Source organism: Oncorhynchus masou, chromosome 19 (assembly GCF_036934945.1).
Source record: "Oncorhynchus masou masou isolate Uvic2021 chromosome 19, UVic_Omas_1.1, whole genome shotgun sequence".
NCBI lineage: Eukaryota > Metazoa > Chordata > Actinopteri > Salmoniformes > Salmonidae > Oncorhynchus > Oncorhynchus masou.
Genome location: NC_088230.1, coordinates 11,581,186 through 11,600,928, shown reverse-complemented (window position 1 = coordinate 11,600,928; position 19,743 = coordinate 11,581,186). Strand labels below are relative to the sequence as shown.

Genomic DNA, 19,743 nt, shown 5'->3' with positions numbered 1-19,743 from the left:
GTGTGTGTAATATATACACACACACACACACACACACACACACACACACACACAGCCGTATCAAGGCTGCCAGCGCCATAATGTGTCAATTTTGGGGGCAGTGTGACTCACCTTCTCCTCTCGCTCCATGCCAAAAACACGCAACATACACTCACCTCTCCCCCTCCACATCCCTCCCTCTCATGTTCCTTCTTCCAGATTAGTGTGATGCAGTATCTAAAACCACTGTAATCAAAAAATCCCCCAGGGGATTATTACATACTAGAAACTAAAGCCATAATAACCTTTGCTTTATTTTTCAGTTCTACTTTGCTTTTTAGCATTCAAATCTTTAAAAAAAAAATATATATATATTTATTTATTTATTTATTTTTATTTTTCCCCATTCCAGATACAAACTTAAACGAACAACAACTTGCGGAGACGCACACAAACAAGGACTTCATCTCATCTGCCTAGACCCGCATGTTCACACCCCCACCCCTAGTGCCTGAATTATTGTTTGCCACTTGGCCTTAAAATTGTACCAATTCGTTTTTTCAAATAAATAAATCATTAGATTGTGTTATTGATGCTTTTAGTGTACGTTTTTTTCAAGTTGAGTGACGAGAAGTGAAGCGTCCAACCCATTGGGTATCTCACTACACTCCCATATGCCATGTCTTGAAATATGCAGACTGGCAGAATAAAGGTTTACATTGCAATACTTCTAACAGCCAACTTTCTAGCCCCGCCCATAACTTTTGGACTTTATAGCATTCCCAGAAAGCACGGATTATTGAGTCATTATTGGTTTTATACTTAAGACATGACTCTGCCGTTGTGCTGTAGAATTTGTGAATTTTGTCTCTTGTATGATAAATTCTGTAGTTTATACTGGATTAAGTGTATATTTTTGTTAACTGTAATTTTGTAATTTATGCTTCAACATTCCCTCTATCTTGTGCCAATGTCAGTTCTTTTCAAGTCTTAGTTCCAATAGTTTAAAAAAAAATCTAAAACATTGTCCGTTGGATAGGCTCTCTGCAAGGTTTTGTATATCTTCCCTATCATATGAACACCCTTTTCTGACTCAAATAAGGTTCCCTCAAGGTTTCTCTCATGTCCAAAAGATTTCAAATCGAAATGTCGTGATATGCAATTTTTAATTTGCATGTATTTGAAACTAGCATTCAGTTCTAATGTACCATAGAATATTAATTATGCTACTGGAAAAGAAAAGAGTAAATGTACAGTATTTGGCCAATATATTCCTCCTGCGATTTAACCTTGCATTCCTTCTCCCCCACACAAAAACAGTGTCAAGTCTGCAGCTTTAAATTAGCATTGGGGGCCTGAAAGAAATTCAATCGTTTAAAAGACCGGCAGCATTTGAGTAAGTGCCTGTAACAAAGTACAAGTGACAAACAAATTGTTCCCTCGCCAATTTGGATCACGTCACCGTGTAAGGGCTAATAAAACATGAGTTTTGCAATAAAACAGTACTGCTTTCAAATTAAGCAGAACTACGGCTACAGCAGTACAACAGTTCGCATTCATCATTAGGACAGTCAAAGGAGAAATGAAATCTCTAAAACACACGTTTTAATTAGATCAGAGTGAGGGTTAATGACTCAAGTGAGTGACGGGTCAAAAAAGAAAAAGTACGGAACCAATCCAGTCCATATAATGATTCTGTGAATGAAGTAAAACATCATTATATATTGTTTTTTATTTGATCCCTGTGCTTCATAGTCTAGTGTACCAGCAACATAATTTGTAGCTTTTTGTTATAGAAGAAAATGTATTTCTAAGAACGTAATATTGCTGAATGGCCAATAAACCTAATTTACAACAACGGTCATCATTAAGCGTCATCCAGCTCTGATCAACATTAGCACCTCTGGTGAACCCAGAACTACTAAGCGAAGAGATTATGATGAGGAGGAAAGAGAAGACCAAATCAGGTGGAAGATAATCTATGCATCTCACAAACACTGGCCTAATTACGTACAACTTTAGATGGGGTAACTAGGACAATAATAATTAGCATCCATCCATATAGACTACCCTGGTGCCATCCCCAGCCCACATCTCCATGCTCTGCCCCAGGTGGCCGAGGCTGAGGTGGAGCGCATGGGGAGACTCTAGGAGGTTAGGTGGGCGTCTCGGTCACGCTGAGCTTATTCCTGGAAACAAAACTGTGCTCTCATATGAGCAGAGCATGTAAAATAGCCATGATTTTAGATTGTAAAACATATTGTTTGCCAGGAGAAGGGTATAACAAAAGGAATGGGATTGAGAAAAGAGGAGAGGAGGAATGAGTGGGGCAGTCTGCCTGCAGTGGGCAAGAAGACGTAAACAAACAAAAAATAAGATAATCCCCCTCTGGATTAGAAGTCGAAAAAATTTCAGCACATAATCTTGTCAACTGGCACTCGTTTCAAAAGGACCTTACTGCGTTTAAATTAGTTAATGTTCTAAATACTCAAGGTGCTTGACAATACAAATCCAATATACTTTGAGAGTAATACAAAAATATAAATAAATTACTCATCCTCAAATTATAGATAGGGAAACACTTGTAGAGTTAAAAATGTGTTATTTTTAACACTAAGTGTTAACTCATATTCCAATCATGGAGGCCTAGATTGAAGTAAACACTTCCAACACTTAACACTGACAAAACTTCCTCTTATAAAACGATTCTTCAACCCTTAACACTTTCAGTGAGGCCCCCAAAGGATTCTGCTAGCTGTGGCTGGTAATGAGAAACAGACACTCAATCTCCATTGGGCCAAATGTGTCACAAAGAAACTATAAATAGCCGGAAACACAACCTTCCAAAGTGTCTGTTACCTTGTGTCACCCTCAGAGTGTTTAAAGATGCAAAGTCCCGTTTTAGGGATCTGCGTTGTTCTGGTACCGGTTCCGACTGACATTTTCGCTTAGAAATTCATCTGTGAACACCATAGATGGAAATGGCCTGCTTGAGCGTTAGCCCTGATTCTCCCAGACCCAGGAGTATGTCTCTTCTGCCTTTGTGAAGCAGGATGTGAAATCTGACACCATTTGAAGCTGGGATGTCCCTCCTACCATTTCATTCACTTTTCCGACTGTTCATTAACTACTGGCTGAACCCTTCATCACAGCCACTAACATCGTAACGCAGCAGGAGAGTGTGATTTCGTGGCTGTAACACATTGAGGTTAAAGTAAGGGGTACGGTTCGGTGTACGGCGTCCCGGTAAAATAAATAGTGGGGATACGCTGTACCAGTAAAATGTGAGCCTGTCACAATTAATACAACACCATTATTTAACATTATGGCATGTCAGCAGGGATCCTCAACTAGATTCAGACGCAGGCTGGTTTTTTTTCGTGAGCGTATGGTCAGGGGGCAGAACATAATTACAAATCATTTGTAGACTGCAAGAATCACAAATAGATAACATTTTTGACAAACACATGATCATTTCAAACTTTGCTTACATTTGTATATGATCATGTGTCTCCATTTAGAATGGGAATAATTGGGAACAGATTTGCTAAATTAAAATAACTGGTGTTTTTACAATCTTTTATGTTCAGCGAGGAAAATAAAATAAAAATGTAAAAAATACATCACTTTTTGTTCAGAAGACTTGGGGGGGGGGGACAAATAAAATGGCCACAAGTTGGGTAACCCTGATGAATACTACAGCAAAGCCTGCAAAAATATTACAGTGAATACTATAGTATTTATACCATAGTATACTATAGCATTTGTCAATGTGGGTATGTTATCAAAACAAGAACATAAGGCATAAAGGCTTCATAATTCATAAAGATCACGTTAACTGACTGATATTATCTCAGATCAAAATGTAAAAGATCTCCTAAGCCTGTGTTAACCTCAGACCTTATTTTCTGTATTTATCCCAAAACCCCATTCTTTCCCCATTAATTTCCCCCATAGGAATGGCTGAACGAACCAGAGGTAACTCATGTACGTTTTTTAGGACTAAGCTGGCAAGCTCTATATAACAGTAATCAGGGTTCAAATAATAAATACAAAACTATTGCCATGGTCGACAGTAGTTTTCTCCAGTGACGGGAGCATACCTGGCTCTGTGCAGTTCTTCGACTCGGTCTCGTTGTCGTTGTCGGGTTCATGTCCCATGAGCTTCCTTCCCCAATGTTCCTGCTTCTCGTGTCCATTTTTTAATGTTATTCCGTACCCTGGAAGAAAAGAGGCATCCTTGCTCACAGAAAATCATAGCCATGTTACATAAAGAAGTTGAGTAACAGTGTTATTAAGTACTTAATTAAAAATACTTTAAGATACCCCAAAAAACTGCTTAAGTAGTATCTGTACTTTACTATTTATATATTTAACAAAGTCTACTCCGCTACATTCCGAAATAACATTTTTTACTCCCATACGTCTTCCTTCACACCCAAAAGTCCTTTTAACATTTTGAATGCTCACGCGGGAGAGCAATATGATTGTATTCACACACCTAGCAATATAACGCGTCGTCATCCCTACTGCCTCCGATCTGGCGAACTCACGAAACACAATTACTGCCTTTTTGTAAATAATGTCAGAGTTCCCCTGGCTGTCCGAAAAACAACAACGTGCCATCTGGTTTGTTTAATATAAAGAATTTGATGTATAGCATTTACTTTTTTACACCACTGTACCTCAGTACATTTCAAACCAGATACTTTTAAAATTTTACTCAAGTATTATTTTACTGGGTGACTTTGAATCATTTTCTATTAAGGTATCTTTACTTTTACTCACATATGACAATTGAGTACTTTTTCTCACCACTGAGTAACATTGAACGAGACATAACCAACGTCTCTGTGAAAAAGGTGCTGAAAAATACAGATGCATTCATGGGGCGGCAGGGTAGCCTAGTGGTTAGAGCATTGGACTAGTAACCGGAAGGTTGCAAGTTCAAACCCCAGAGCTGAAAAGGTACGCATATGTCGTTCTGCCCCTGAACAGGCCATCATTGAAAATAAGAATTTGTTCTTAACTGACTTGCCTAGTTAAATATAGGTTTTAATTAAATCATGACAATGATTGTAGGATTGTATTGTAGGATTTTTTTTATTAATTTATTTGCACATTATGGTGGAAAATAAGTATTTGGTCACCTACAAACAAGCAAGATTTCTGGCTCTCACAGACCTGTAACTTCTTCTTTAAGAGGCTCCTCTGTCCTCCACTCGTTACCTGTATCAATGGCACCTGTTTGAACTTATCAGTATAAAAGACACCTGTCCACAACCTCAAACAGTCACACTCCAAACTCCACTATGGCCAAGACCAAAGAGCGGTCAAAGGGCACCAGAAACAAAATTGTAGACCTGCACCAGGCTGGGAAGACTGAATCTGCAATAGGTAAGCAGCTTGGTTTGAAGAAATCAACTGTGGGAGAAATTATTAGGAAATGGAAGACATACAAGACCACTGATAATCTCCCTCGATCTGGGGCTCCACGCATGATCTCACCCCATGGGGTCAAAATGATCACAAGAACGGTGAGCAAAAATCCCAGAACCACACGGGGGACCTAGTGAATGACCTGCAGAGAGCTGGGACCAAAGTAACAAAGCCTATCATCAGCAAGGGCATTGAAGATGAAACATGGCTGGGTCTTTCAGCATGACAATGATCCCAAACACACCGCCCGGGCAACGAAGGAGTGGCTTTGTAAGAAGCATTTCAAGGTCCTGGAGTGGCCTTGCCAGTCTCCAGATCTCAACCCCATAGAAAATCTTTGGAGGGAGTTGAAAGTCCATGTTGTCCAGCAACAGCCCCAAAACATCACTGCTCTAGAGGAAATCTACATGGAGGAATGGGCCAAAATACCAGCAACAGTGTGTGAAAACCTTGTGAAGACTTACAGAAAACATGTGACCTCTGCCATTGCCAACAAAGGGTATATAACAAAGTATTGAGATAAACTTCTGTTATTGACCAAATACTTATTTTCCACCATAATTTGCAAATAAATTCATTAAAAATCCTACAATGTGATTTTCTGGATTTTTTTCTCTCATTTTGTCTGTCATAGTTGAAGTGTACCTATGATGAAAATTACAGGCCTCTCATCTTTTTAAGTGGGAGAACTTGCACAATTGGTGGCTGACTAAATACTTTTTTGCCCCACTGTATCTCCCTCACTAGCTTTAAGCACCAGCTGTCAGAGCAGCTCACAGATTACTGCACCTGTACATAGCCCATATATAATTTAGCCCAAACAACTACCTCTTCTCCTACTGTATTTATTTATTTATTTAGCTCCTTTGCACCCATTATTTCTATTTAGCACATTCCCCCACTGCAAATGTACAATTCCAGTGTTTTACTTTCTATATTGTATTTACTTTGCCACCATGGCCTTTTTTTGTGCCTTTACCTCCCTTATCTCACCTCATTTGCTCACATCGAATATAGACTTATTTTTCTACTGTATGATTGACTGTATGTTTGTTTTACTCCATGTGTAACTCTGTGTTGTTGTATGTGTCGAACTGCTTTGCTTTATCTTGGCCAGGTCGCAATTGTAAATGAGAACTTGTTCTCAACTAGCCTACCTGGTTAAATAAAGGATAGAAAAATACACATTTGGTTCTCCTATTAGATGAAGCCCTGTGATATCTGTATAAATAACCAAAATTTCTGACGTTGTATTCTCATTTGAACTTTGCTGTGCCTTTAAATGGTTGAAACGCAGTGATAGACATTTGGGTGACAACAACTACACCAAAAATCTAACTTTTGTTTTTTCCATTGGAATTTGGTTGTGCTTTTAGATGGTTGAAAGCATAGTGACAACACATTGGAGATTTAACTACATTTTTGAGTGGGTGAATATAGGTTGTCATCTCATTGATCAACGTCTCAACCAAATATTACCCAATTACCCATGTCAAAATGACGTAGGGTAATGTCTTCATCTGCTTCAAGGAAGCAAACTCAGTTTGGTTTTCAAGCACCGAGCTTGTTCTGCCTCGGAATTATCATGGTTTCATCCCGAGGCTGCTATCTCTTATAGAATTCAGATGTCGTAATGCATCTTAATGTCTAAACTCAAAAGCTCGAGTCTGGTTGGTCTGTTCAGTTCTTGACCGTGACTTGACCAAAAATCAATACCCCAAGGGAAAGGTTAGTCAGTCATTCAGTTAAGACACTAATCCTTTTCTGTTGGTGGTTGAAATCAGTGAGCCTATAATCTAACTGGGGTTACAAACACTGACAGTTTGTAAATCTGGGTTCTTTGCACATTCCAATCTCATTGAAAACCTTGAGAAATGACTGATGGAAAGCCAGAAGAGTCACAAGTTGGCTCTGTGTATGGGTGATTTGCATCCAGTAATCGGGAATTCAACAGTTCTCATTTTGTATTCATCCCACTTGAAACCCTTAACAGTCAAACCTGAAAGGATGGGGGAAATTCATTGTATTTATTTATGTCACCTTTATTTAATTAGGCACGTCAGTTAAGAATAAATTCTAAATTACAATGATGGCCTACCCCAGCCAAACCCTAACAACCCTGGGGCAATTGCGAGCTGCCCTATGGGACTTCAAATTGTGGCTGGTTGTGATACAGCCTGGAATCGAACCAGGATCTGTAGTGGTGCCTCTAGCACAGATGCAGTGCCTTAGACCACTGCACCACTAGGGAGTTAAAAAAAGGCTATTTGTTGTGTTTCAAAAGTGATGTTGAATTGTGTTTGGTTGTCAACGCAACCAAATATCAACATTTGAAAGAGATGTATTTTCTGCTTGAATAGTTCTCTGTGCCACTGATTTATTATGGCATTAATTTCAGTTTGACTACAAATTAATAAATTATAGAGCAGGACTAAATCAAATCAAACTTTAAATGCACTTTTAAAACAGAAGTTTGATTTGATTTAGTCCTATTCTTTCATTTAGATTCTTGGTTGAGATGGAGATGTGAATCCAACATACACACTGAGTCTACAAAACATTAAGAACACCTGCTATTTCCATAACATAGACTGACCAGGTGGAAGCTTTGATCTCTTATTGATGTCACTTGTTAAATCCACGTCAAAACAGAGTAGATGAAGGGGAGGAGACAGGTTAAAGAAGGTTTATTAAACCTTGAGACATGGATTGTGTATGTGTGCCATTCAGAGGGTGAACGGGCAAGACAAAACATGGAAGTGCTTTTGAACGGGGTATGGTAGAAAGTGCCACACGTTGCGGTTTGTGTCAAGAACTGCAACGCTGCTGGGTTTTTCACACTCAATAGTTTCCTGTGTGTATCAAGAATGGTCCACCACCCAAAGGACATCCAGCCAACTTGATGACTGTGGGAAGCATTGACGTCAACATGGGTCAGCATCCCTGTGGAGCACTTTCAACACCTTGTAGAGTCCATGCCCCGGCGAATTAAGGTTGTTCTGAAGGCAAAATGTTGATATTTTGTTGTGTTGACAACCAAACACAATTCAATAATATCATTAAATATCATCAAATTTGAAATCGACCAGAGCTTGAAGCCATAGGCCTATTGTATTGTCCATTTTTAGTTGATTTCTGGGTTGAATTCAAACAATTGCTGTTCATGACGTTTCAAATCCTACAGTATATAGGCCTAAATAGCATCATTGATGATTGATACAAGTGTGGACAAATTGAATTTGCTCTGTTAAACATATTACCCTTGAGGATGACTTTTTGATAGTAGCAGTGAATCTATTTGGTTTTTAAGTGATGATCTCTCAATCACTCTCACAATAGCACATTGGTAATAGTCAGTAACAAATGTCATAGCCAAGCAGAACTGAGCTAGGTTAAAACCTTGAATGGGAGACCAAAGGGTAGCTGTAGATCAGGTATGGGCAACTTTGATGGGAATGTAATTCTGTGTGTTTTGCTGCAATTTTAACATATTTTGCAACAGTGCAAAGAGATAAAGTAGCAGTTTTACAGGTAATTTCCTGCAATTCTACACATTTTGCCATAGGGTGGAGACAAATGTTTGCAATTTTTTTTACTTAATAGGAAAAAACTAAATACATTGAAGTTATTCAAAGGTGCATTAATTTGCTCAAGTTAATCATAATGCATTAGTGATTCATATTTACATGCAACCTTCTGAAACGAAAAGGAATGCCCCCATCGGTGTGTTGTGCGAGGTGTTTGCATGCGTATGTCTAGTTTTCACTTTGTGTAGCCGTTAGCGTCAATGCTAATGATAACTGTCTGCTGGTAGATGGAAAAGCTTTCCCAAAAACCTTCTCAATTAAATGCTAACAACAAAGTAGCCCATGTCTATCTGGCAGAATGATATCATGAATATTTGCATCAGTCCAGTGGCCATTTGTTTTGCAAACTCTGCAATCACATGCGCGCTACAGAAACACTAGTCTCTGGCTGGTGCTCACGTACATTAAAGGGTAACTACACTCAAAATTCAACATGTATTTTTTTCCCCAGACCTCAAAGGTGGTCTCCTGATCTGGTTTAGGAATTGTTGTGGACCTAGAACATCCAATTGTTTTGTTTTTCTCAAAATGGTGTCAGCAAAAAAGCTGACAATACTAGGAAAACTGAAACCAGGAAAAACAAAACGGAATTTTGGAAAAAGATTCACAGAATCAGGAAAGAAATCGAACAGATTTTATAGGGCCCTATTAGGACTACAGAGAGAGAGAGAAACAGCGGGCATTTTCATCCTGCAACTCAGTCCAATTAGCTGGCGAGTGAGATGAACCAATGACACCCATCAATCTCTGCCAACTTCCTGTGCCACGAACGGCTCCCACACAAACACGGCTCCTCTCTGCCTTCCTGCCCTGACACTGCTGAGACGTCCCAGTGCCGTCTCCCTCACCATCACCCTACAACACACACACACACACACACCTGTCAGACCAGGCCTGGCCCTAGCTCTGTAACCACCTGGCGTACTCTCAAAAGTACTCGACCTTCCCCATCTCCATTATGGAGACATACCCTGCTCCAACCAAAATAGAGGGTGACAGAGAGACATAACCCTTAAGTAATCCATCACTCAATTCCCATCCATCTGGCCATATTCTGTTGGCACTACATTTGTCACAGACAAACAACCCCAGAGTACTCCCATCCATAAAAACAGGAGTCAGAAAAGAGACATGGGCATATTATGATATTACGAATGCCTGGTTCCTATTCTTATGGTGATTTGGGATTGAGAGCAATATGGAGAGCAGTCAGATGCGTTCAGAGGGGATTAGGGATGGGGGAGAATTAAAGAGATAATGGAGGGGAGGTGAGGGGTTATACCTGTATTTCTCTCTGATCAAACACCTGCCTCCAACATCTGCCTCGCCTCACAAAAGGTGATGGTCAAACATGAGACGTGTCCAATCATGGTAGGCATTCACACAGCATGCTTTCTTATCAAATACCCTCTTATGGTGACAATCACAGCACACGGTGCACAGGTCATTCAACCTTGATTAAATGCAAAAAAAGGCAAGCCATTACTGACCATAAAGCTTTAACTTTGGTCCCCTTAGAGCCCGCCTTTTGGAAATAAGAGATTTGCGGCAAGCTTGTCCGTATATCATTCCAGAATAATCTTTTAAGCCTCTTGTTGTTTTTAATGTAATTAATAAAAACTCCAACATATCAGTGCGGTCGGACATAGGCCTAGAGTACATAACATGAGGCGATTTATGGTGGGTTTCTGCGCTCAGGGGCCTGAGTGGATGCAGATGGGCATGTTCCACTACTGGGTTGGAGAGGTGGAGGGTCAGGGCAGAGAGGAAGAAGCGAAGGAAGAGGTTTCTCCGCCCAAAATCTGTCGACAAAAAATAAGCCCACGAAGTAAGGAATTTTTGAATGGAGGTCAATGAGAGTGTTGAATTTGGTCAGCAAAATACGTCATTACTAATTTACTAGGTGAGGCTTATTTGATCGAATAGAAGTTTCAAAATTGTTAGGACTGTTGTCGCATTCAAAACAACGAGGAACTACAGTAGGAACTCTGAACTAGGAAATCTCCGACATCCGACATCAGTGCGTTCAAGACAACTGGGACCTCTGTCTTTCAACTCGGAATTCCAAGTCAGAAACTCGGGCATCTTTTTAGAGCTCAGATTTCCGACATGAAGATCACTGACGTCATGATTTAACCTAGTTTTTTGTTGTTGTTCCGAGTTGTCTTGAAAGCACCATGAGGCCCATGTGGTGTTATTGTGAAGGGTAATGTCACTCTACACAACTCCAAATGCTACCAATTACCCTAGGCCACACCCCTTCCGACCACACCTGTTCCCACTCTCTTAATCCCCTATCCTCTACATTTTTCACTCTCCAGTTCCCTTTGTAAGCAGCATGCTTTAGTTTGCCCTATCCTTCCACCGGCCATGACTGATAAAGTGCCTTTTCATTTACAGTACCAGTGAAAAGTTTGAACACACCTACTCATTCTATTGGTTTTCTTAATTTTTTACTATTTTCTGCATTGTGAAGAAAATAGTGAAGACATCACAACTATCAAATAACACATATGGAATCATGTAGTAACCAAAGAAAAGTGTTAAACAAGCCAAAATATATTTGAGATTTGAGATTCTTCAAAATTAGCAACCGTTGCCTTGATGACAGCTTTGCACAGTCTTGGCATTCTCTCAACCAACTTCATGAGGCCTCCACAATCACCCGACCTCAACCAAAGTGAGATAGTTTGGGATGAGTTGGACAGCAGAGTGAAGGAAAAGCAGCCAACAAGTGCTCAGCATATGTGGGAACTCCTTCAAGACTGTGTGAAAAGCATTCCTCATGAAGCTGGTTGAGAGAATGCCAAGAATGTGCAAAGCTGTCATCAAGGCAAAGGGTGGCTACTTTGAAGAATCTGAAAAATAAAATATATTTTGATTTGTTTAACACTTTTGGGGGGGGGGGGTTACTATATGATTCCATTAATGTTATTTCATAGTTTTGATTTCTTCACTATTATTCTACAATGTCTAAAATAGTAAAAAATAAAGAAAAACCATGGAATGAGTAGGTGTGTCCAAACTTTTGACTGGTACTGTATATATTTATTCTCTGAGAAAAAAGTAAGTGTTGAATACAATGCATGTTATGCTGTTTAAACTGGTCATATCCCTTATATCCATGCTAATGCTCATTTGTTTCGTTTATCCTGGCAGTCTCCTAGGTTATATGTTAAGCCTATTCCCCATAATCACGTGCCACTACTTTGTCATGTCTGAACCTTTTATGTTGTGTTCTTAATGTTACCCTTTTGTATCTCCATTCCAGACCCTCACATTCTAACTTTTCTCCAAGGCCTCACAAGACACAATTCTTAACACATTATTCCTATCCAACCTAGAGGCCTTACAATCCCAACACTTAACCTCCATCCAAACTCCCCCCCCCATGTGCCTCTGTTCAACTGTGTATACTAATTACCCTTAAAACTGCATTTCTCGTCTCTCCCTCTTTTATTTCATTCTGACCGATGTGCCAAGGTGACAGCAGAAATCCTAAACCAGACAGTCCTTCAAAAAAACGTACAGTCCTTTGTTTAAGTTGTGCTCTCAGAGCTTAGTGTCAATCCTAAACACAACTGCCCATAGAAAGGATGACTGACATCCATTGGTCATTTGTAATTGATCTAGGGTGAAATCTCTATTGCTGTCATAACAAAATGTCAGTGACAGTGCTTATCAGTCACATGTTCTGTTCAAAAGCAAACGGACAGGGCTACTTGTCTGATTACATATTCCTAATGTGTTGGCAACTCATTCTGAATGTTCACACGTGCCCGGGGTGATTTATGACAGGTGCGTGGGGACCCATAACCTTTGGTTTTTGGGCATGTCACACACATGGTCAGCCATCCAACTTAAAGAGCAACTGAACACACCGAATTTCAGTTTTGGGTGTGGTTTGATGTGGCAGTTAAAGGTTTGTCTCTCATGAGACACCATATGAAAAAAGCCAGTAAAATTTCCCCAAAACAGTACATGAACATAGGATAACTCCAGAAATTGAGGTTTTTGCTGAAATGTAATTTGCACAATTTTACATGAAGGTGTTCGGTGCAGTATTTCTCAAGTTAAATGCATGATGTGTTTATGTGGGCAGGTCTGTCTCACACTGTTCTGCAGTAGGATTGGATAGAGTCCAATCATTTCAGCTGTGTATCCCGTGAGTGGGCAAATGAGCTATGTCCAACTAAACCTACCCCTCAAGTCAAGTCATGACTAACTCACTAAACTCTTTTGGACAAGACTGACTTTCTGAACAAAATGATCCTATTTACACTAGTCTATTTTGACACGAGAATAAATGTTTCTAATAATCAATGCCACAGGCTAAATTGCCACGGTGTACAACCTACCATATAGCCCAGGAATGGGCAACTCAGTCAGGGTCTAAACTTACTATTGAGTTAGAATAGTAGAATACAAAAGGTGCAAGTTTTGAAATGTGGTTTTGCATCAGCAGATTCTCTTATTTCACTCACTCAAATAGCCAATGTCAGCTAACATGTTTTAGATAGTTGGCTAGACTAATTTAACAATCTAAACTTGTAGTAATCACATCCAAATTACGGACCAGGCATGATGGGCAAGAGCCCAGGGGCCCAGACCCCCATAGATTTTGTTAGTCACTCTCTCAGATAATTTTAACTTGACATAAGTCATGGCAAAATGTGTAGAATTTCAGGAAATGTTATAAAATTGCTAAATGTTCTCGCAGCCCCATGGTAAAAATATATACAATTGCTGTAAAGGAGGGCCCAAAAGGCTAGAGCCGGCCCTGTCCAGTGTGCAATGATGTGTGAAGCCCTGGGCGAGACACGATGATGCCAGCATTACCACAGCCTACGCTCATTCGCTCTCAAACGCTGAGCGACTGATGCGCCAGGTTGGTTGTTCTCGTTTTGCCATAGGGTGACAACGCTCAAACCAAATGTTACCAACACACACAATAACATTTTGTTGAGGTTCTATGACAGCCTACATCCGAGGTGATGCATATGGTTGTCGAGGTGTAAACCACCTTGCACGCTTCTTAACGTGTTGCAGCCGCGCACACTGCGGCATACGGAAAGACCAACGCATAATCGAACACGATGAAGAAAAATTATAGTGACCCATATCACAGAGGTATCCTCACAATTAATATGGGAGTTGTCATGAGAGCGTTGGGTCATAATGCCGAGGCAAACAGCCACTGCGTCGACATTGAGACTAAATGCATAGTTTCTCAAACCTCTCGACATTGTTATAAACCATCACTTCGCTAAGCATTTTGCACTGAATAACTATGAGCAATAACCATGCACTTTATCAGTGGTTCCAATTTTATCTCAACATGGTTTGATGCAGATGAATATCTAGGAATACTGGGGGGGGGGCATAAATGATTCGGACAATGCTTTGCTTGCATGTCCTTGAAAATGTATTTTTATAAGCGTGGTGAAAGACAATTCTCGGTATATAACTAATGGCTAGCTGGCTAGAGGGTGCACTATTACACCGCAGAATTCTCAGCTGTCCTCCCTGCCCCGCGTTTCTCAGCAGTTTCCCCGGCTCACACTCACCTGTCTTTGTCAGCAATACTGACATGCTCCATGTCATGCAGAGGACACTGCAGAGAAAACACACTTGCACGAAAAGCATCTCTCTCCTCCTGCGAACTTTGAAAATCTTTGTGATTATGGTCTTTTTCGAGACGCTCTTGTTCTCGTCCTGGTCCATGGCTGCAGCACGGCCAAATGGGACTTAATGTCCTTGCCTCACTGCGGACGGGAGAGACGGAAGGAATTGCCCGTTTTCGCGGCTTCACACAGAACAGGCTCGGGACGCGGTCCTCATTTCAAGTGGCCGGGGCGCAGATGCGAAGTAGTGGGGCGGTCAGTTTGGATGAGCTACCTAGACAATGTTGTTCAGCTGTTGGATTGCTAGAACAGCGCGTGAAAATTCCGTGCCTACACAACAGGCAATGAATGACAGGGCGGTCAATTCCGAAGGTCTCCAATCAATTCAGCATGTATCTCGCAAACCCCAGATTCTGACCTTTACGTTAAGCTACCATGGCATTTGAAATTAATTGGGGGCTATTCCGGGTTGCCTTCAAAGTAGCCTTCAATGTTCTACTGAATGTACATTTAAAGCATCCTCTTCAGTTAAATGATTCAACTACATATGGCCGCAGAACTGTGCGCACCGGACTGGTTCCAATTAATACACGGCGGAAGAGCGCAATCGGATTTCATCAAGGTTAGACTAATTGTTACATTCGGGTAGCAGTCATGTCACATCGTTCGAAAACCTCCCCTTAAATTCGTAGAGCAGAATAATAAGCGTGCGGATGATGGGACTATCGTCAACTCCGTCGCTCCAGGTGCAGTTTTCCTTTAAGCTACAGTCTACGGTCCATTTAAAACACCTCGCCGGATTCCTCCAACTGCAACTTTTCCGAGGGTGTCATGTGCAGACACGTGATAGTTTGCGGCAATGGATAATATTCTTGTCTTTTGCTCCGTTACAACTGAATTGAAAACACTGGACTATCGACCTTGAAATCCAAAATAAAACTTCTGTTTCTTTGACCAAAAAAAAACACCTTTATAATGAATCATTGCATGCGTATCATCGTATTTGCGTAGTGGAATTGAGCGATAGCAGTGCTTACAGAAGTTGCGCATCTTTAGTAGCCTAGGTCCAGGAAATAAATGGCTTTTTTTAATGAACACATTTCATGTAAATTTGCATGACTGGAGACTTTGGCATCATCGTTTTAATAGCCTACTGCACAAATGATTGTAATGGCAGGCTGGCTACTTTGACAAACTGAGATCAAACAAAACAACATCCTCTTGAATCCATCAATAGCCTACTATAGGCCGAGGTATGTGTTGACAATTATTGTACAATATGAGGAAGAATTTATCATCCTAAAAAAGCTTTCCAGTTTCACTGACTCGCCCAATGATGTGCTGCTCACTGGCCTTACCGATGCGCTTGTGCCAAAATACTCTCACTTGAAGACTAAACAATGTTCGCTCAATAGGCCTATTTGGATGTTGATAAAATAATTTGGTAGCTTACAGCAGACAGATTCACATTTTATTTTCAGCAGGAGTCATTTCCTTTCCAACCTGTGTTTTCCCTTCATTGGATTTGAAATATTACGAAAGGCCTGTTTTGTCAGAATGCCGTTCACTGATAGATTTAAGGTGCAATCCCGACTGCAGGATATGCCTTGTTATTGGGAGACAGGCAATCCACAGCTAGGCTATTTTTAAAAGACGCTATTGATCCTCTGTGGCTAAATTATAGCCCTACATATGGTGTAGTAGGCCATTCCGAATTATTACATTTCTTTCAGACTGCAGTTATTCTATAATTTTGACACATTTATTTCAATTTATCAGGGGTGCTGCAGCACCTCCAGCCCCTTTCCCCCGCTATGATTCTATAAGGAAATCAATTATGAAGCGCTGCTGCGCATAGGCTATCAGCCAACCAGACCGAATGATGTAAATCGAATGTTAATCATATCTTATGCTGCTGTGGCAGTACTGTTTATATTTAAACCAGATAGCTTGCAACACACACACACGAACGGTGACCCGCCTCACAATGCATGTTTGGATACCAGGCGGCAATCTCCATTCAGGGCAGACCAACGGACGGGATAGGGGTAGACTTTGGTGCAGTGAGTTCAGAACAACGGAACAAAGAAATATATACCAAAAATCTATAATTATATCACTACCCAAAAGGGCACTTGGCGAGTAAACCCAATCTAATTTCTGTCTGCATCTATCCTGAGCAGCATCCACCCTTTGGTATCAAGAATATGCATATCCTTGCTTCAGGTATCTGCGGGGGCAGCAGGGTAGCCTAGCCACAAATGGTTAGCGAGTCGCGGTTTTGTCTACAGCGTTGGACTAGTAACCAAAAGGTTGCAAGTATTATCTTTTACCAGATTCAAATCCCTTCAAATGGAGCTGACAAGGTGGACAAGTAACCAAAACAGGAGCTGACAAGGTACAAATAAAGAGGCCTTTCTGTCATTCTGCCCCTTGAACAGAAGACAGTTAACCCACTGTTCCTAGGCCGTCATTGAAAATAAGAATTTGTTCTTAACTGACTTGCATAGTAAAATTAAAATAAAAAAAAGGTCCTGAGGTCATTTTAGGCGCAAATTGGGGAAAAAAAGGGGTCCAACAACTCTTACATATAAAGTCCAAAGACTTCTGTATTGTCTTTAAGACATCCTCTATATAATATTTCAGCCAGACCGCTAACCAAAAGGTTACCAGACTGACAAGGTACAAATCAGCCAACCCATTGAAAATAAGAATTTGTTCTTAACGCCTAGTAAAATTTACACGCCTGACCCCCGCCTGTCTAGTCAGTAACTGAACCCCCCCCCCAACACTTCCTTTCTTTTTTAGGTCTCAAGGGAAAGGTTTGGAAAACAAAAGTTTAATGAAAACACACACACCTTCATATTAACACACAGAAACAGTTCACCCTCCATAGAATTCATATCATAGGCCTAATAGTACTGTAGAGCTCTTTTGACTTGCACACAATATACAGTGGGGAGAAAATCATACACTGTGATTTTCTGGATTTTTGTTTTAGATTCCGTATCACACAGTTTAAGTGTAAGTAGGAAAACCTGCTATTTGAAACACTGATGATTTAGCAGGTTATCCTACTTACAAAGCATGTAGAGGTCTGTAATTCTTATCATAGGTACACAAACTGCGTGAGACGGAATCTAAAACAAAAATCCAGAAAATCACAGTGTATGATTTTTAAGTAATTCATTTGCAATTTATTGCATGACATAAGTATTTGATACATCAGAAAAGCAGAACTTAATATTTGGTACAGAAACCTTGTTTGCAATTACAGAGATCATACATTTCCTGTAGTTCTTGACCAGGTTTGCACACACTGCAGCAGGGATTTTGGCCCACTCCTCCATATAGACCTTCTCCAGATCCTTCAGGTTCCGGGGCTGTCGCTTGGCAATATGGACTTTCAGCTCCCTCCAAAGATGTTCTATTGGATTCAGGTCTAGAGACTGGCTAGGCCACTCCAGGACCTTTAGATGCTTCTTATGGAGCCACTCCTTAGGCGCCCTGGCTGTGTGTTTCAGGTCGTTGTCATGCTGGAAGACCCAGCCACGACCCATCTTCAATGCTCTTACTGAGGGAAAGAGGTTGTTGGCCAAGATCTCGAGATACATGGCCCCATCCATCCTCCCCTCAATACGGTGCAGTTGTCCTGTCCCCTTTGCAGAAAAGTATCCCCAAAGAATGATATTTCCACCTCCATGCTTCACAGTTGGGATGGTGTTCTTGGGGTTGTACTCATCCTTCTTCTTCCTCCAAACACGGCAAGTGGAGTTTACACCAAAAAGCTCGATTTTTGTCTCATCAGACCAAATGACCTTCTCCCATTCCTCCTCTGGATCATCCAGATGGTCATTGGCAAACTTCAGATGGGCCTGGACATGCGCTGGCTTGAGCAGGGGGACCTTGCGTGCACTGCAGGATTTTAATCCATGACGGCGTAGTGTGTTACTAATGGTTTTCTTTGAGACTGTGGTCCCAGCTCTCTTCAGGTCATTGACCAGGTCTTGCCATGTAGTTCTGGGCTGATCATTGATGCCCCACGAGGTGAGATCTTGCATAGAGGCCCAGACAGAGGGTGATTGACTGTCATCTTGAACTTCGTCCATTTTCGAATAATTGCGGCAACAATTGTTGCCTTCTCACCAAGCTGCTTGCCTATTGTCCTGTAGTCCATCCCAGCCTTGTGCAGGTCTACAAATTTATCCCTGATGTCCTTGCACAGCTCTCTGGTCTTGGCCATTGTGGAGAGGTTGGAGTCTGTTTGATTGAGTGTGTGGACAGGTGTCTTTTATACAGGTAATGAGTTCAAACAGGTGCAGTTAATACAGGTAATGAGTGGAGAACAGGAGGGCTTCTAAAAGGAAAACTAACAGGTCTGTGAGAGCCGGAATTCTTACTGGTTGGTAGGTAATCAAATACTTATATCATGCAATAAAATGCAAATTAATTACTTAAAAATCATACAATGTGATATTCTGGATTTTTGTTTTAGATTCCGTCTCTCACAGTTGAAGTGTACCTATGATAACAATTACAGACCTCTACACGCTTTGTAAGTAGGAAAACCTGCAAAATTGGCAGTGTATCAAATACTTGTTCTCCCCACTGTAGCTGGGTCACCCTGTCCTGCCCCTAGTGGTCCAAGGCCCTGCATCGAACCAACCATAGAGACTGCTTTTGTTGTACAGTATTCCATATGAAGACATCCAGACCTTATGAAATTTGTACAGTATACCCTTACTCTTAAAACAAATCTAGTGATGCTATACATAACTTGACGTCTTCCATCCATTGTGGGAGGATAACCATCCTTCCAATGAATGGCAATGCATTTATTAGCCACTCTAAATGCTAGGTTACACAGTTTCTTCTGATAACAGTCTCCAGTATCAACATTTCCAAGCAAACAAAAACAGGGAAAAGGGAGAATCTGTAGACAAGCCCCAAAGGAATAATACAATTTCTGAATGCATGATATTCAGTTTCACTGGCATATAGTATGTTCTATGGTGCAACACGATTTTGATTATTTAGTTAACATGGATCTAGTTCAGTCTTATCAATTACCTAAACATGTTTAATAATCTCTTACCTAGCTTGATGACTGTGGG

The 19,743-nt window shown here is 40.7% G+C and overlaps 1 protein-coding gene across 1 annotated transcript in view; it reads right to left on the bottom strand.

The window, feature by feature from the left end:
• The window catches only part of LOC135505810 (sodium/potassium/calcium exchanger 4-like), a 92,424-nt gene extending 77,645 nt beyond the window's left edge, over positions 1 to 14,779 (bottom strand). The window contains exons 1-2 of the mRNA XM_064924965.1: positions 14,573 to 14,779; positions 4,083 to 4,199 (exon numbers count right to left, since the gene is read on the bottom strand). Of these exons, the coding sequence (XP_064781037.1) occupies positions 4,083 to 4,199; positions 14,573 to 14,729 (274 nt within the window). The 5' untranslated portion in view covers positions 14,730 to 14,779. The remainder of the gene's footprint in view (positions 1 to 4,082; positions 4,200 to 14,572) is intronic.
• Between the last annotated feature and the right edge of the window lie 4,964 nt (positions 14,780 to 19,743).